This window comes from Coloeus monedula (assembly GCF_965178545.1).
Source record: "Coloeus monedula genome assembly, chromosome: Z".
In the NCBI taxonomy this organism is placed as follows: Eukaryota; Metazoa; Chordata; class Aves; order Passeriformes; family Corvidae; genus Coloeus; species Coloeus monedula.
In genome coordinates, this window is record NC_138822.1 from 1,958,892 (window position 1) to 1,971,497 (window position 12,606).

The 12,606-nt window shown below is 38.4% G+C and overlaps 1 protein-coding gene across 1 annotated transcript in view; it reads right to left on the bottom strand.

Annotated features, from left to right (window-relative positions):
* EDIL3 (EGF like repeats and discoidin domains 3) overlaps positions 1 to 12,606 on the bottom strand; it is a gene marked incomplete at both ends in the record, with an annotated part of 230,553 nt that overhangs the window by 4,168 nt on the left and 213,779 nt on the right. The window contains one exon of the mRNA XM_082301980.1: positions 5,176 to 5,331. Coding sequence (XP_082158106.1) covers positions 5,176 to 5,331 — 156 coding nt within the window. The remainder of the gene's footprint in view (positions 1 to 5,175; positions 5,332 to 12,606) is intronic.

The window sequence follows — 12,606 nt, forward strand, 5'->3', positions numbered from 1 at the left end:
AAAGAATATCCAGTCATGGCTCCAGTTTGCTTCAGTGCAGCGAATCTCAATATTCAGAAAAATGAAGGTGGCACATGCATGTGTTTGTGGGCACATGCATTTTTGGAGTGAATAAGAGGAGGAAAAGACATTCTTTCTCTCAGTTACTGTACATAAAGTTCATAAATATCATATCCACCAATATCTATTACATGGCTTTATTATTTCTTCAGGTTCAGAATAAAAACTTATGAAGCATACTCTCACATTCTCATACTATCTTTCCCATCTTATCTACATGTTGATAATACAAAAATGGTAGTCCACTGTGCATGGTTTATAGGAGGTTCAAAGCCAAAAAGAGACATATTTTGAAGACCAGACTCCCTCCAGAAATGCATAGAGAAGTTCAAGGTAGGTTGTTAATTTGAGCATTTTGTCTTTTGCCCACTTTGTCCACATCCCCAGATTTTGGTGTGAGGGAGAGATGTTCGTGCACACCTGAAACGAGCACAGCTAGATCTTCATCTGAGACAAATCATGATAATTCAGCTCAAAGCAGTGGAAGTCACTCATAATTTAAACCAGTGCAGATAAAAAAATCGCTTAGATTACCAATTACAACTATTATTACAGACAATCCACTAGTAATAATGTAAGTAATATTACTCAAACAAATGCATTACCTGTGCCAAACATGTAGATTATATGTAGGAATTGAACCTATCAGTGTAAACCAGATATGATATTAATTAAACATCATCAGAAAAAACATCAGCAAATCTAGCAGAAAGCTTTTTAACCTGACATACTATAACTATTCTTCAAAAAGTAGGTTCCTATCTCCTCTCACCCTGGCAATAGACTGTTCACTCAGAAAAGTATAAATTATAACTAGTTCATCATTTTGTGCACAAACCCAGTGGCCATTTGCATACTGGATGTCGTTTACCCACAGTTAATGGCACTGCTGATGGCTGATGATGACTGGCAGTGCTGCAGACTGCCAGACTCCTTTAGGCTACTTTCAAATGTTCTCATCTTCCTGCAAAAAACAGCCTCTGAAATGCCATTTGACACTGCAGCTGGCCTTGAGTTACCTACAGCAGGCTGTGCAATTTATAAATCACATGTGGAATGTGATTAAAAAAAAAAAAAAAAGAAGGAAAAAGGTCAGATTTGGTTTGGACATCCTCAGCTTTGGAGGCACAGTGAGCTACTGACCTCTAGTTGAGAAAAACAAGATAGCTATTAGCTCTGGTCCTGTTTCTAAAATATATTTTCTTTCTATGTGCCAGCCTGCAATGCAATTTATTTTGCTTCTTGAAGGCAACAGGCAAAGCTTTCATATTTTTCCAGGCAACTCATTCAAACTATTTAAAATGAATGAGAAAGGCTCCATTTTCTACAGACATGGGGTTTTTTTTAATTTCTCCTCCTGTAACTTTTAGTCTGCACTCGCAGGAATTCAGCACAGATGTGAAATGAAATGAGTGGCCATTAAAATAACAGAAGCCAAGCAGGAGCTGCAGGAGACACTGCTCTTGGAACAGCTTTTCCATTTGAAATGGTGCAAAGACTGAACCCCCTATTTCCTTCTCCTCTGAACCTCTACTGTGTTAAGGATTGACCAAATTTACAGGCTGCACACAGTGTGCAAGATATGATATTTTATGTATTTATACAAATATGTAAATAAAATATAAAGCATTGCATACAACACGATACAAGAGATCAGTCACTTTCTCCTTTGTAAATGAACTTCAAAAAATGATGAAGAGGGATAAGTGAATAGCCCCAGGAATTCAGTGAGATCTGCTGATAAGTCAAGACTCATCCTGTAAACAGATCAACAGTGAGTTGCTAAGCACCAGATGGGATTAAGTTCTCAGCTCTTGCCTAAATGCATTATAAAGTCACAATATTCACCCACAAATCATTGCTACCAGCATACCAACCTCTCCATAATTTTTGTGCCTGTGACTTTAAAAGTTTTTTTTTCCTGTCATCTTTTCTTCCTCTCCCCTAAATGTTTTTGTGCCACCTTTCTCCTAAATTCTTTTGGTGGTTAAACAGGATCACAGGATGAGTATAGGGTGAATAAATCACCTGCAGAAGAAATAAGAAATCTATGTGTTCTTCATAAAATAAATCAAGTTATCCAGTTAATAAGTAGAATTAATGGGGTTAAAATATGAATAATTTATGCTTGCTGCTGTTGACATTTGTTAGTATCTACCTTTAACCTCCCTTCTGCATCTCCTGAAAACAACTGCAAAATTTCACACAAGTTTCACTTTGCTGCGGACACTTGGTTTACTTAACAGTGTGCTTGCATTTGGGAACAAATCTTTTATCTTACCTTAAGATAAAGAAATTGTAGTGGATCCTGTGCAAAGGTGGTAATATCAGACAGGACCAGTGGTGCTGTTCCTCTCCTGCTCCTCATGGATGAGGTACAGCATTGCTTTTTCTCCTTGTGGTTTTGTTTTTATTTACATTTCTGTCCCAGTGCATGCAGGCCAGGTTTTCTATCCAGTGGGCAAACCCCACGGGAGGCACACTGCATGCACCCAGCTGGAGTAGTGAGGAGGGTTTGGTGTCAAAATGGGTTTTCTGGGTGACATGCCAGTCCTCTGGCTGAAGGAATTTATGTATTTTCAGTAATGAAATGGATGATGGAATCTGACAAGAAATAGGTTGAAGTACTCCAATGGAAACAAAAAAAAGGAAGATAAAATCAGTCTTTTGTGTCCTCTGAGGACAGGGTGGATGTATTTCAGCAAGGGGAAAAAGCCACCTTTCTAAACACAGGGGCTGACTGTTTATACTGTAGAATTTTCATCACTATCTGTTTCTTTGAACATATTAAATAATAATTTGATGGAGGATGGTACAGCCTTGTCTGAGGTGAAGGACATGTGAATGAATTAAGCCTTAGCTCTGAAATTTAACTGTCTGCACCTACTCCAAGGTGACAAGAAGGGGCTTGGGGGTTCTTGAATCCTATTTTATGTTCAGAAGCCCTCAGAGGGCATAGGAGGAGAGGACCACAGTGCCTTTGTAGGTCAAAAGGTGCCTACCTAAGTGCTGTCTTGAGACCCTTTCCAGTCCTACCTCCTATAAAATTTTGCCACGTTCACTGATTTTGGCAAGTCAGATTCTGTCCTCAGACTTTTGACTTTTCTGGATGTTTGTGATATGGGAAAAGAAAACCCAACAGATATTTTAGGTTGATGTTTGTGTATCAAAGGCTGAGGCCTAGACTCGAGTCAAGTGAACTTGTTTGCTTATTTTGTACAAATGTAGATTCAGAAATCCTAACTTCTAATTTCCAGTGAAGTCCATTTGATCTTTTTCTGCTTTTATTTGGTCTTGACTTGCTAAAGAATCATAATAATATGCATCTATTTTATTCTCAGGGACATTAATTAATATGGGGTGTGATGTGTTTAAATGAGAAAATGATTAAGAGTTTTCCATTGTTCCTAATGGAATACATGTGTAGCAATTAACGATGAAGAAAGCAAAACCAATTTAATTGCTTTGGCCAAAGGTACAAACAAATGTAGACTGGAGCAGTACTTTAAGAGTGCATTTTCTTTTAGATTTGCTGTGACTGTGTTATCACCAGGGACTCTAACCCACATTCTCCTTTACAGCACAATGAATGCAATAGTTCACAGCACAAGTTTGGCTTGGACATTTCTTGCACAGCAGAACTTTTCATTTTTAACTTTTATTTTAAATGCCAGGGATTTAAAATAGGATGTGTACAAAGTACTGAAGCCACTATCTGTCACTTAAATTGAATGCATTTGTGGTATGCCTGCGGAAGGCGAGTTGTTTGTTTCCAAGCTTTATCTGACAGCCAGTAATACCAAACACATCCATAATCATTGGTATCAGAACCTTCCGAGCCAGGTGGCTAAACCAACTGATTGTTTTCCCTATCTAAAATCCTTTAGAAAAAAATATGTCAGTTTGGGTTAAAGCCACAGTGAGCTGAAATTTGGGTTTCAGGAGCGGGACTTCACAGTGTCATCTCTGGATAGCAGGGCCTGGCAATGCAGACACAGACATGCAGTCATGCACATACTTAATCCAGTAATTTAGGACACATTCCCCTAATCGATGGCATTTTATCAATCATTTAAAATCAGTGTGATGTGGGAGATGCAGTTGTCCAACCCCTCACTATGAGGTCACCCTGTACTCATACAACACATGTCGATGCACATCAAAAGTTTTCTCACTGTTTGAAAGAAAATTAATTTAATTGACTTATGTGAAGAATATGTTGGGGTTTTTTTCCCCAAGAATTTTTATGTATACTAAGAAATATAAGTGGAAGTCTGAACATTTATCGCCCTGAATACCCAGATTTGAGATGTTATCAGACGCATCAGCCATCTGGTATTTCAATAAATTCATCTTTTGTTTCAATCAGACATAACCCCAACAGGACATTTAATAAATAATTCACATTTTGTCATCTTGCTTAACATATCCCTAAGCGATGCATATGCTGTAAAATTTTTTCTTAATGGATGTTATTATGAAATTCGGGTATTTGCAGTATAAAAGTGTTATACAGTTTAGAGGAAAGGTATAATGAATAACGAGAGAAAAGTTAAATGCTTCCAGGAAAATCAATCAGCAACCCTATACTTTCCCTATGCCTCTTATTAAACATTTGCAGAGGAAGTTGTGAAACTTTTTAAATGTTTCTTATTCATTTTATAGTGTAATAAAAATAATATTTTCACTGGGTATTTGAAACCCTAGCCATTAATTTCCAGAAAAAGAAAACCTGTCCAAAATGGCTGGGTAACAAGGATGTGCTTGACAGAAAATCACTGAAAATAGTCTATATGTACCAAAAAATGCACTGAAACTTTTTTTGAATATACAAATACACTGCTACTTATACACCTTCTGCTCTAGGGTTAAATGAAGAAACAGTTCTGATTAATGGAGAACTGTAAAGTTTTATGCCCCATATTTAATAGCATTAAATCAGGTGCATGGCACTGATAGGTGTGATATTACTGCACTCTGAGTGTCATTGTGTTATCTGACTCTTTTATTCACCTTGACTCCAATACGTGGGATCCCATGCATGTGGAACCCCAGGAAATAATCTGCAGTCTTATAAATAATCAACCAAAATACTGATTTTTCTCTTTGCTTTACCTTGTCCTTCTTCTGCTTCTCGTCCTGGTATATTTTCCAGTGCTCCCCATCGTTGCTGTAAGCGAGCTTGTAGGACCCCACAAACTGGACGTGGCCAAAATCTTTAGCTCCTTGGGTGATGATTCCAGTGATCTTTGTAGGGATGAGCAGGTCAACCTAAACAGAACAGTTTAAAATTAAAAAAAAACCAACAACCAAACAAATAAAAGCACCCAAACAAAAACAAACAAACAAACAAACCCAGAGGAGAACATAATTAGAACAATTTCTGTTTCCACTCAGGTTTTGCAACACACCAAAGCAAAATGGTGCAGCTCCAACCGTGGTTCTCCCACTGTGTGCTGACACCATGGGCAGTAATTTCACTTCTCCGAGTTCTAAATCAATAAATTCCTTTTTTAATTTCTGGTTTATTTTTTTACTTATTGTTGATACCACCTAATGGCACAACGTGGAATAATCTCACACCTTTCTCCATTGTGCTGAGTGTCATACATGGCCCCAAAAAATCCCAGCTAGTCTACTCTAGGAATGATCTCTAGGTAAAAAGTGTTCCCATGTGCTCCCAATAATCAGAATACAAGGCTGATTCCCCAAGTGCCTTCCCATTTCCTTCTCAGTTCATGAGCCCATGGTTTAGTAAGTCTCTTAAAACATTTGCTATCATTCAGATTTCCTCCTGAAATTCCTTCTCACTTTATGCCTTTCCTTCTTTGTCTACCTCAAAAGCTCAAACTTTCTCATTTCTTGAATTTTTTTTGGTTTTTTTTGAGTTCTTTATTTTATAATCTTAGTGCAATACTTTTAAAAAGGCAAGGCAGGAGTCTTAAAGCCTAATAAAATCTGAGCTTTCAAGTGGTTTCCATGTGAGTCAGCATGTCTGTGATCAGTTCTTTTTGAACCAGAACCCAACACTGAATGTAACAGATTTGGGCCAGATGTCCTGGATTAAAATGATCAAGAAAGAAAACGCAATAACAAAAGTAAATTGACCTAATAATTTAATTTCAGAGGCAGAATGAAGGAGTTGAACTCCCTATCAAAACTGATATTTTCTTGAAATTTGAGAGTATAACTGAGGTTCCTTTCTGTGTCCTCCAGCAATGTGGAGAGCCAGTAAAAGTTAAAAAAAAAAAAAAAAAAAAAAGGGAGATTTATTTCAAACAACAAATGGCTGTGAAGCAGTCGGCATTTTTAATATTGTCTGTTAAATCAGGCAAGAGAGGCTAAGAGTAAAAATATTGCAGTAAAGTGAGATGAGTGCTGAACTCCACAAGCAGATGACTGATATGGTTTCACAGAAAAAAAAACAAACTAAAAAGAGAATGTGAAGAAACAAAGAATCTCTGGCTGATCAAATGCTGAAGATCCAGTGCTGGGTTTTTGGGAAGCCGAGTCCCCCTGAGCAAACTCATGTTGGATGGGATGTGGGTCTGGGCAGGAGAACAGATGTGCTGTGGAACATAAGAAATTAATCAGGAGAAGAGAAACAAAAACAAATGAGCTTAAGAAGTCAGCTGGTCCTAGATGATGACTTTGAAAGATGGACATTGGGGTTTGGATATGTGTCCCAGGCCACGCTGAAAAGGGGCTTGGAGCAGCCTGGGACAGTGGGAGGTGTCCCTGCCCATGGCAGGGGTGGCACTGGATGGGCTTTGATGTCCCTTCCCACCCAAACCATTCTGGGATTCTGTGACTCTATAAAGAAGAAAACACAGAAAAATGTAAGAGTACATTTATGAGAACAGGAGAGAAAAATGACTGTTTAGGGTAATCAGACAAAGGAAGCCTGGAAAGCCCAACATTTGAGCAAATAGTAGCAAATAACGAGTAGTAAATACTTTTAAGGAAAGGAATGACTTAAAATATTCAATATTGAGACGCCAAAACAGTAAGGGGCAATGTCAGTGTCTGCAGAGGGTTCAAAAATCTTGGTTTTACCAGAATGTGCTAATTTGTTGCCATCGTTTACTGCCAGTAGCAATGTTGGGGCACCCCAGAATGTGAAGGTTCCTGGGAGGCAAAACTCTTTCTGTGTTCTCCTTGTTCAACAGAGAGAGAGAAGGACTCAATCAGTGACCAGTCAGAGCAGGAGCCTGCTTTGGAAGCTTTCATGGATAGCTTGAAGGGACTTTTCTCTTTAAGGAGTGCAGGGGAGCTGGGTTCCACAGCCTAAGTGGGCCTCTGGGAACTGAGCGCTGCTAATTATTAAAAAGTCTTTCGTGAATTAATAAACACCAGGTCTCCAGACCTTCCTTCCAAATATTTTGGAGTCTAAATGAATAGTCTGTTTCTCTGAAAAGATTGATCTGGTGGGGAATCACTAAGGGTCCACACTTTCAGGCAGCTTTTGAACGAAACATTTCAGAGTCAACTTTAGAATCTCTTTATAAATAATTTTGTCATTAGCATTTTACAAGTGTAACCACTTTTTAGCAGAGAATGCTTCTTCTACTAAAAGTCAATGTCTCTCCTGTTAACTTGAAAAAATGCCTCCACAAAACCAGTTGTTTATTTTTTAAATGTTGAAAGTGAGCTGAGAGGATTTCACAAATATTTAACATGGCCATGACACTCAGAGTACTCCTCATTGAAATTCAGAACGGGGAGAAAAAAAAAAATTCTCATTAAGATCCAGGGGATTCCAAAGGTAGAATCACAATAAATCTTTATTATCACATAGATCCAGTGTTAATAAAAATGTCCTAGTAATGATTATTTTGTGCTTATAGGACATATCCAGTGGCCTTGCACTCTTGTTCAGAAAATGATGAGGGAAGCTGGAAGGCAGTTTGGCATATGCTGTGGTTTTTCAAAAAGACTCATATAGGACTGTGCAGAACATGTGTGTGTGTATTTATCTAAAAAAAAAAAGTGAAAGAAGAAGTAATGAATAAATAGACTCTCTTCTAGGTCTTGACAATATGGACAAATATTGCTGGAGATGAAGGAAAACAATAAAGGATATAGCACCACCATTTCCATCTCATATTTTAGCGTCTTATTTAATTATTTATTCATAAGCAGAAGAGAAGCCTCCAGGCAATAAAGATCATTATTTAAATTAAATAAATACAGCTTTTACTTTGTAGCCTCATTACCTTCTACCTTGCTTTCCATTCTTCGTATTGAAACTGCTTTAGAGCAGAAAGGTGAGGAGAATTTACACCACTTTCTAGGTAAAACATCTGCACTAAAGTAGCTTAAATGAAACTCATAACTTCCCATCAGGACACAGAACACTTTTATTCAGTTAGTGCAGTTTGCAAGTAACAGGCAATCAAACAAATTACGAGGGAGAGAAGTTGAATTAACACACAACCAGTATGCACCCTTCAAAGCTGAATGTGATTAAAAGGATTAGAATGTGACTCTGGCTTTTTCAATGCAACAGAATTTAGAAGGAGGTAGAGGCAATTAGTCTGCAACTGATAGGATCATTAGCTGGTTACAAGAAGAGCCATGGTCTACAGTTAATGTACATTTCTACAAGCAGCTGATCAAAAGGCAGTTTAACATCTTGTGTCTGAAAGAACTCTCTTGGGCTATAACTATTCCCTTTTCCCTTTTCCCACCTTGTTTCACATGTTACAGACAATTCAGCGTGGTTTGGAGGAGAATTAATTTAGGGGAAGCACAAAGACAAATGCACCTGAGTATGAAACATTTCTAATGGGGCACTGCACAGGTGTGCAGCAGGAGCTCTGTGTAAGTGTGCAGTTCACAGGATGATCAACAGAGGTTCCTTGCAACCTCAGCCATTCTCTTGTTCTCCAACACATGGCCAAACCCAACCATGCTGCCCAAAATGCCAGAGACTGGGAAACCAGGCACAGTTAGACTGCACTCACACTGACAGACACCACCGGGGAGCCGGAGCAGACCTGCAAAGCTGACAACACAGAACAGGGTGTCTGCGCAGCTGTGCTGCAAAGCTTCCACATCCAGATACCCTGGACCTACTTTTGCAGCACGTCTTCTGGCTTAATTTAATCTGAAGGGAATCCATGCTCTGTGAGGATAGTCCGTCATGTGAACCAGTGCGTGAAAAGTGAAGACTGTCTTTAGAAATAACACACTCCTCATCAACCTCGCGCTGTTAAAGGAGGAGAAAGAACCCTCAGGGTCCCGGGAGTGCCAGGCCCTGTTTCACAGTGAAGATAATGGTGAACTGGCTCATCTGACCTTCAGCTGTTCATCACTTCAGGAGCATTTAAAATGATCAGCTTAGTCCTGTCCTTATGTAGGCATTGTATTTCTCTTCCCACTATAGCCAATCCTGAGTTCAGCTTTTCTTTCAATTTTAGACTTGCCATTTTTTCCCACAGGATTTCTTTCATCTACCTTCGTGATCCTGTAGACTGTTTTTCCTTTTTTAATCACTCATCAGATAACACTGATGAATGCTGGGCAATCCTAATCTACTTGGCAAATACAAAATCACCAGAACCTGGATCGAATGCATATGGCAATAAGAGGGAAGCACTGCCAAGGTGGGGGCAGTTCTTACCCTTAAGGGACTGAAAAAAAGAAGGTCACCATTATCTCCAGCTGCTAATTCACCAAAGTGCAGACCTGCCTGTTAAATATCCTGATATTGCAGTGAGGTCTCAGATTAGTTTTGGATACTTAAGGTAATGGCTGAAACTCATGGCTGGACACCAAACCCCACCAAGAGAGTCCAATGTCCTTTCCAGGTGAATAACCTGTCCTGAGCGGGTTATTTCCTCTTCATTTAAGACCTCACGATTTCCTTGATTTTTCCAGGGTAAAATGGTGCACTCAGAGCTGCTACCTGTACCCAAGCACAAGAAAAGGAGGGACAGGATTGCAGTGTCTATGGCAAAAAGGCAGAAATGCAGCTCTCCTTATCTTATTGCATCAGGTGAAGGTGCTTTGCACTCTCCTCCATGCCCAAAATCTGGATAGAAAGGAAAATTAGTGCCGGTATAGTATGCCTGCTGCAGATGTGCAACACCTGTATGTTGCTAACAACATTTCAACAGCACTCCTCTTTTGTAAACTGGAACTCAGCATTTCAGGCTTTTTTTCCCTATTAAAACCCCAAAAAACCCAAACCCCAAACCAACCCAAACTATAATCCATCATGACCAATTGGATCTAGAAACTTTTATGGGAAAAAGCCAGTCAAGCAACTAGATGTCCCTTGTGGAGAAATCTAATTTTCATCACAGCATCTTATGTAAAAGAGGGTTTGTTGTTTTTTTTTTTTTTTTTGTGTGTAGTTACTTAAATATATATTATTAGGGTAAATATCTATAACCTGAAAAAATTAAAGAAAGTTATGACAGAAAATGAATTGCTCTAGAAGAAGCCATAATAATTTGATAGAAAGAAACTTTTTTTTAGCATTTTGATCAATATTCCGCTGTACAGGATTTTCATGTCTTCTAGGTAAAATAAAATAAAATAAAATAAAATATAAAAAATATTTTCATTTAATTGGATATGTATTAGCTGTATCAGCTGCCATATGTTTAAAATTAAACTTCTTCTCAAACCCAGGTAGAGATGGGTTGTTTTCAAATAAGGTAAGTCTGGAATGTCACTCTTTTTCTCCTTTAAAAATGTGGGATTTGTTTTGCTGGCTTCTTTTTCATTTAAGCTTAGGCCTTCAACATTATTTTAACACTGTGACACTATATTTTTAATGCCTGTAGTCCTCTAGGCTATGATAATAAATACTGGTCTTATTTTCTTATTGCTCTTAATTGCTTTTCCCTCTGAATGACTTTACGGCTGCAGTCACTGCACTAAAGAAACAGGTTAGGAAGAATTTCATGTACCATCAGCTGTCTCCAGTACAATTTAAAAGAGACAAATTGGAGGGTGAAGCCTGCTGTTTAAAACCTCCATGGACCGTCAGAAATACCTCCCAGGACATTATGTTGAAAATTTCGGAGTGAAACACACAACCAGGCTGAAAAGTTACCTTATTTCCACATTAGCAGCTACTTCATAAAAAGCACAGATTGTGTGAATCTTTCCTTACTCTATTTACATACTTAATAATCCCTGTTATACAGATATTCCTGGAAAAGGAGGAAAACACCCACCTAAATTACTGTAATATTTTTTCAGCGTTTCAGTAAAAATTCAGGTAAAACAGGTGTATATGATCAACTGCGTGGCCATTTTCAGAGCAGTATCTATTTCTTACAGACCAGCTTTCCATAACCCCACTTCACTAAGCTGTGAATAATCCCATTGCATTGATATTTCAAATATAAAATATTAAAAGAAAAAAAAAAAGAAAGAAATTTTTAGCCTTAAGAGTTGGATTTTCAAAAGTGCCAGAAGGAGTTTGTTGCCTGTTTCCTCTGGGAGCTTTAAGGCAGATGATCTGCTGTGTTTGTATCAGCACCCTGATAAATCCTGCCCACAGCACACACATGGTAATGCTGTTTTCCTCCTGATCCTGCAAACCAGAATGAATACCGTGGATCTGGATAACTCTCACAACTTATCAGGCACTACTCGCAAGGGAAATGGTAGTACCAGATATTTTAAGGCCTGAAGTGAAGGAAAACTCAGATTTTTGAAATGGTAACATCAGTGATGATCAAATCTATAACCTTTTCTCCCACCACTGGGTATTTCACATCTGTGCAAGGGATATTCTTGCTGTAACCATGATTAGAGGGTTTTCGCAGAGATGACACATTTGGCTGCATTGGCTACCAACAGTCAAGAAACCACTAATAAAACGTCTGTCTCTGCTGTGGAACACTCAGAGCTCTTCAGCCCTTGAGGATGCCAGGAGATTTAAAAATAGCCCATTAAATTACCAGTGATTAAGCAGGCTTAGACATCTGGTGGAGCTCGGAGAAGCCTTTGAGCTGCATTAATGCACTCCAAGAGTTGATAAAATCTGGGGCACTGTCCTGTGTTAGGTCAAGCAGTTGGAGTTCTTGTGGGAAAGCCAAGGGCAGAACAAAATGTAGCCATTAAAACAGAGCAGAGAGAATAGAAATGTGAATATGATGATGACATGACACGCTGACTGTGTGTTAAGCTGCTTTTCTGTGAAACCCTTCAGCTGGACACTACTGCCAGCAGTGACTGTGCAGTGCAAGCCACTGATCCCAGCACCTATTTATGGACAGAAATAGACAAGGAAATGAGAAAAGGAATTTTATTTACATTCATTTCTTTGTATAATAGCCAAAAAGGGCAAAATTTGTAAAAATTTAATCGTCCTGTGTGATAATAAGAAGTAGCTTTATTTCTGGAAGACATAATCTACAGTAGATCTTCCTGTACTTATAATAATGATAGTGAGAACTTTTGATCAAATTTTTTGGCTATGACTAGGGATGAAAATACAGCACAGAAAAGAAAAAATACATAGTTAAAAAAAAATTAAAATACTGACTATTTGCCTTTCTGCTTGTCTTTCTTTCAGTTTAT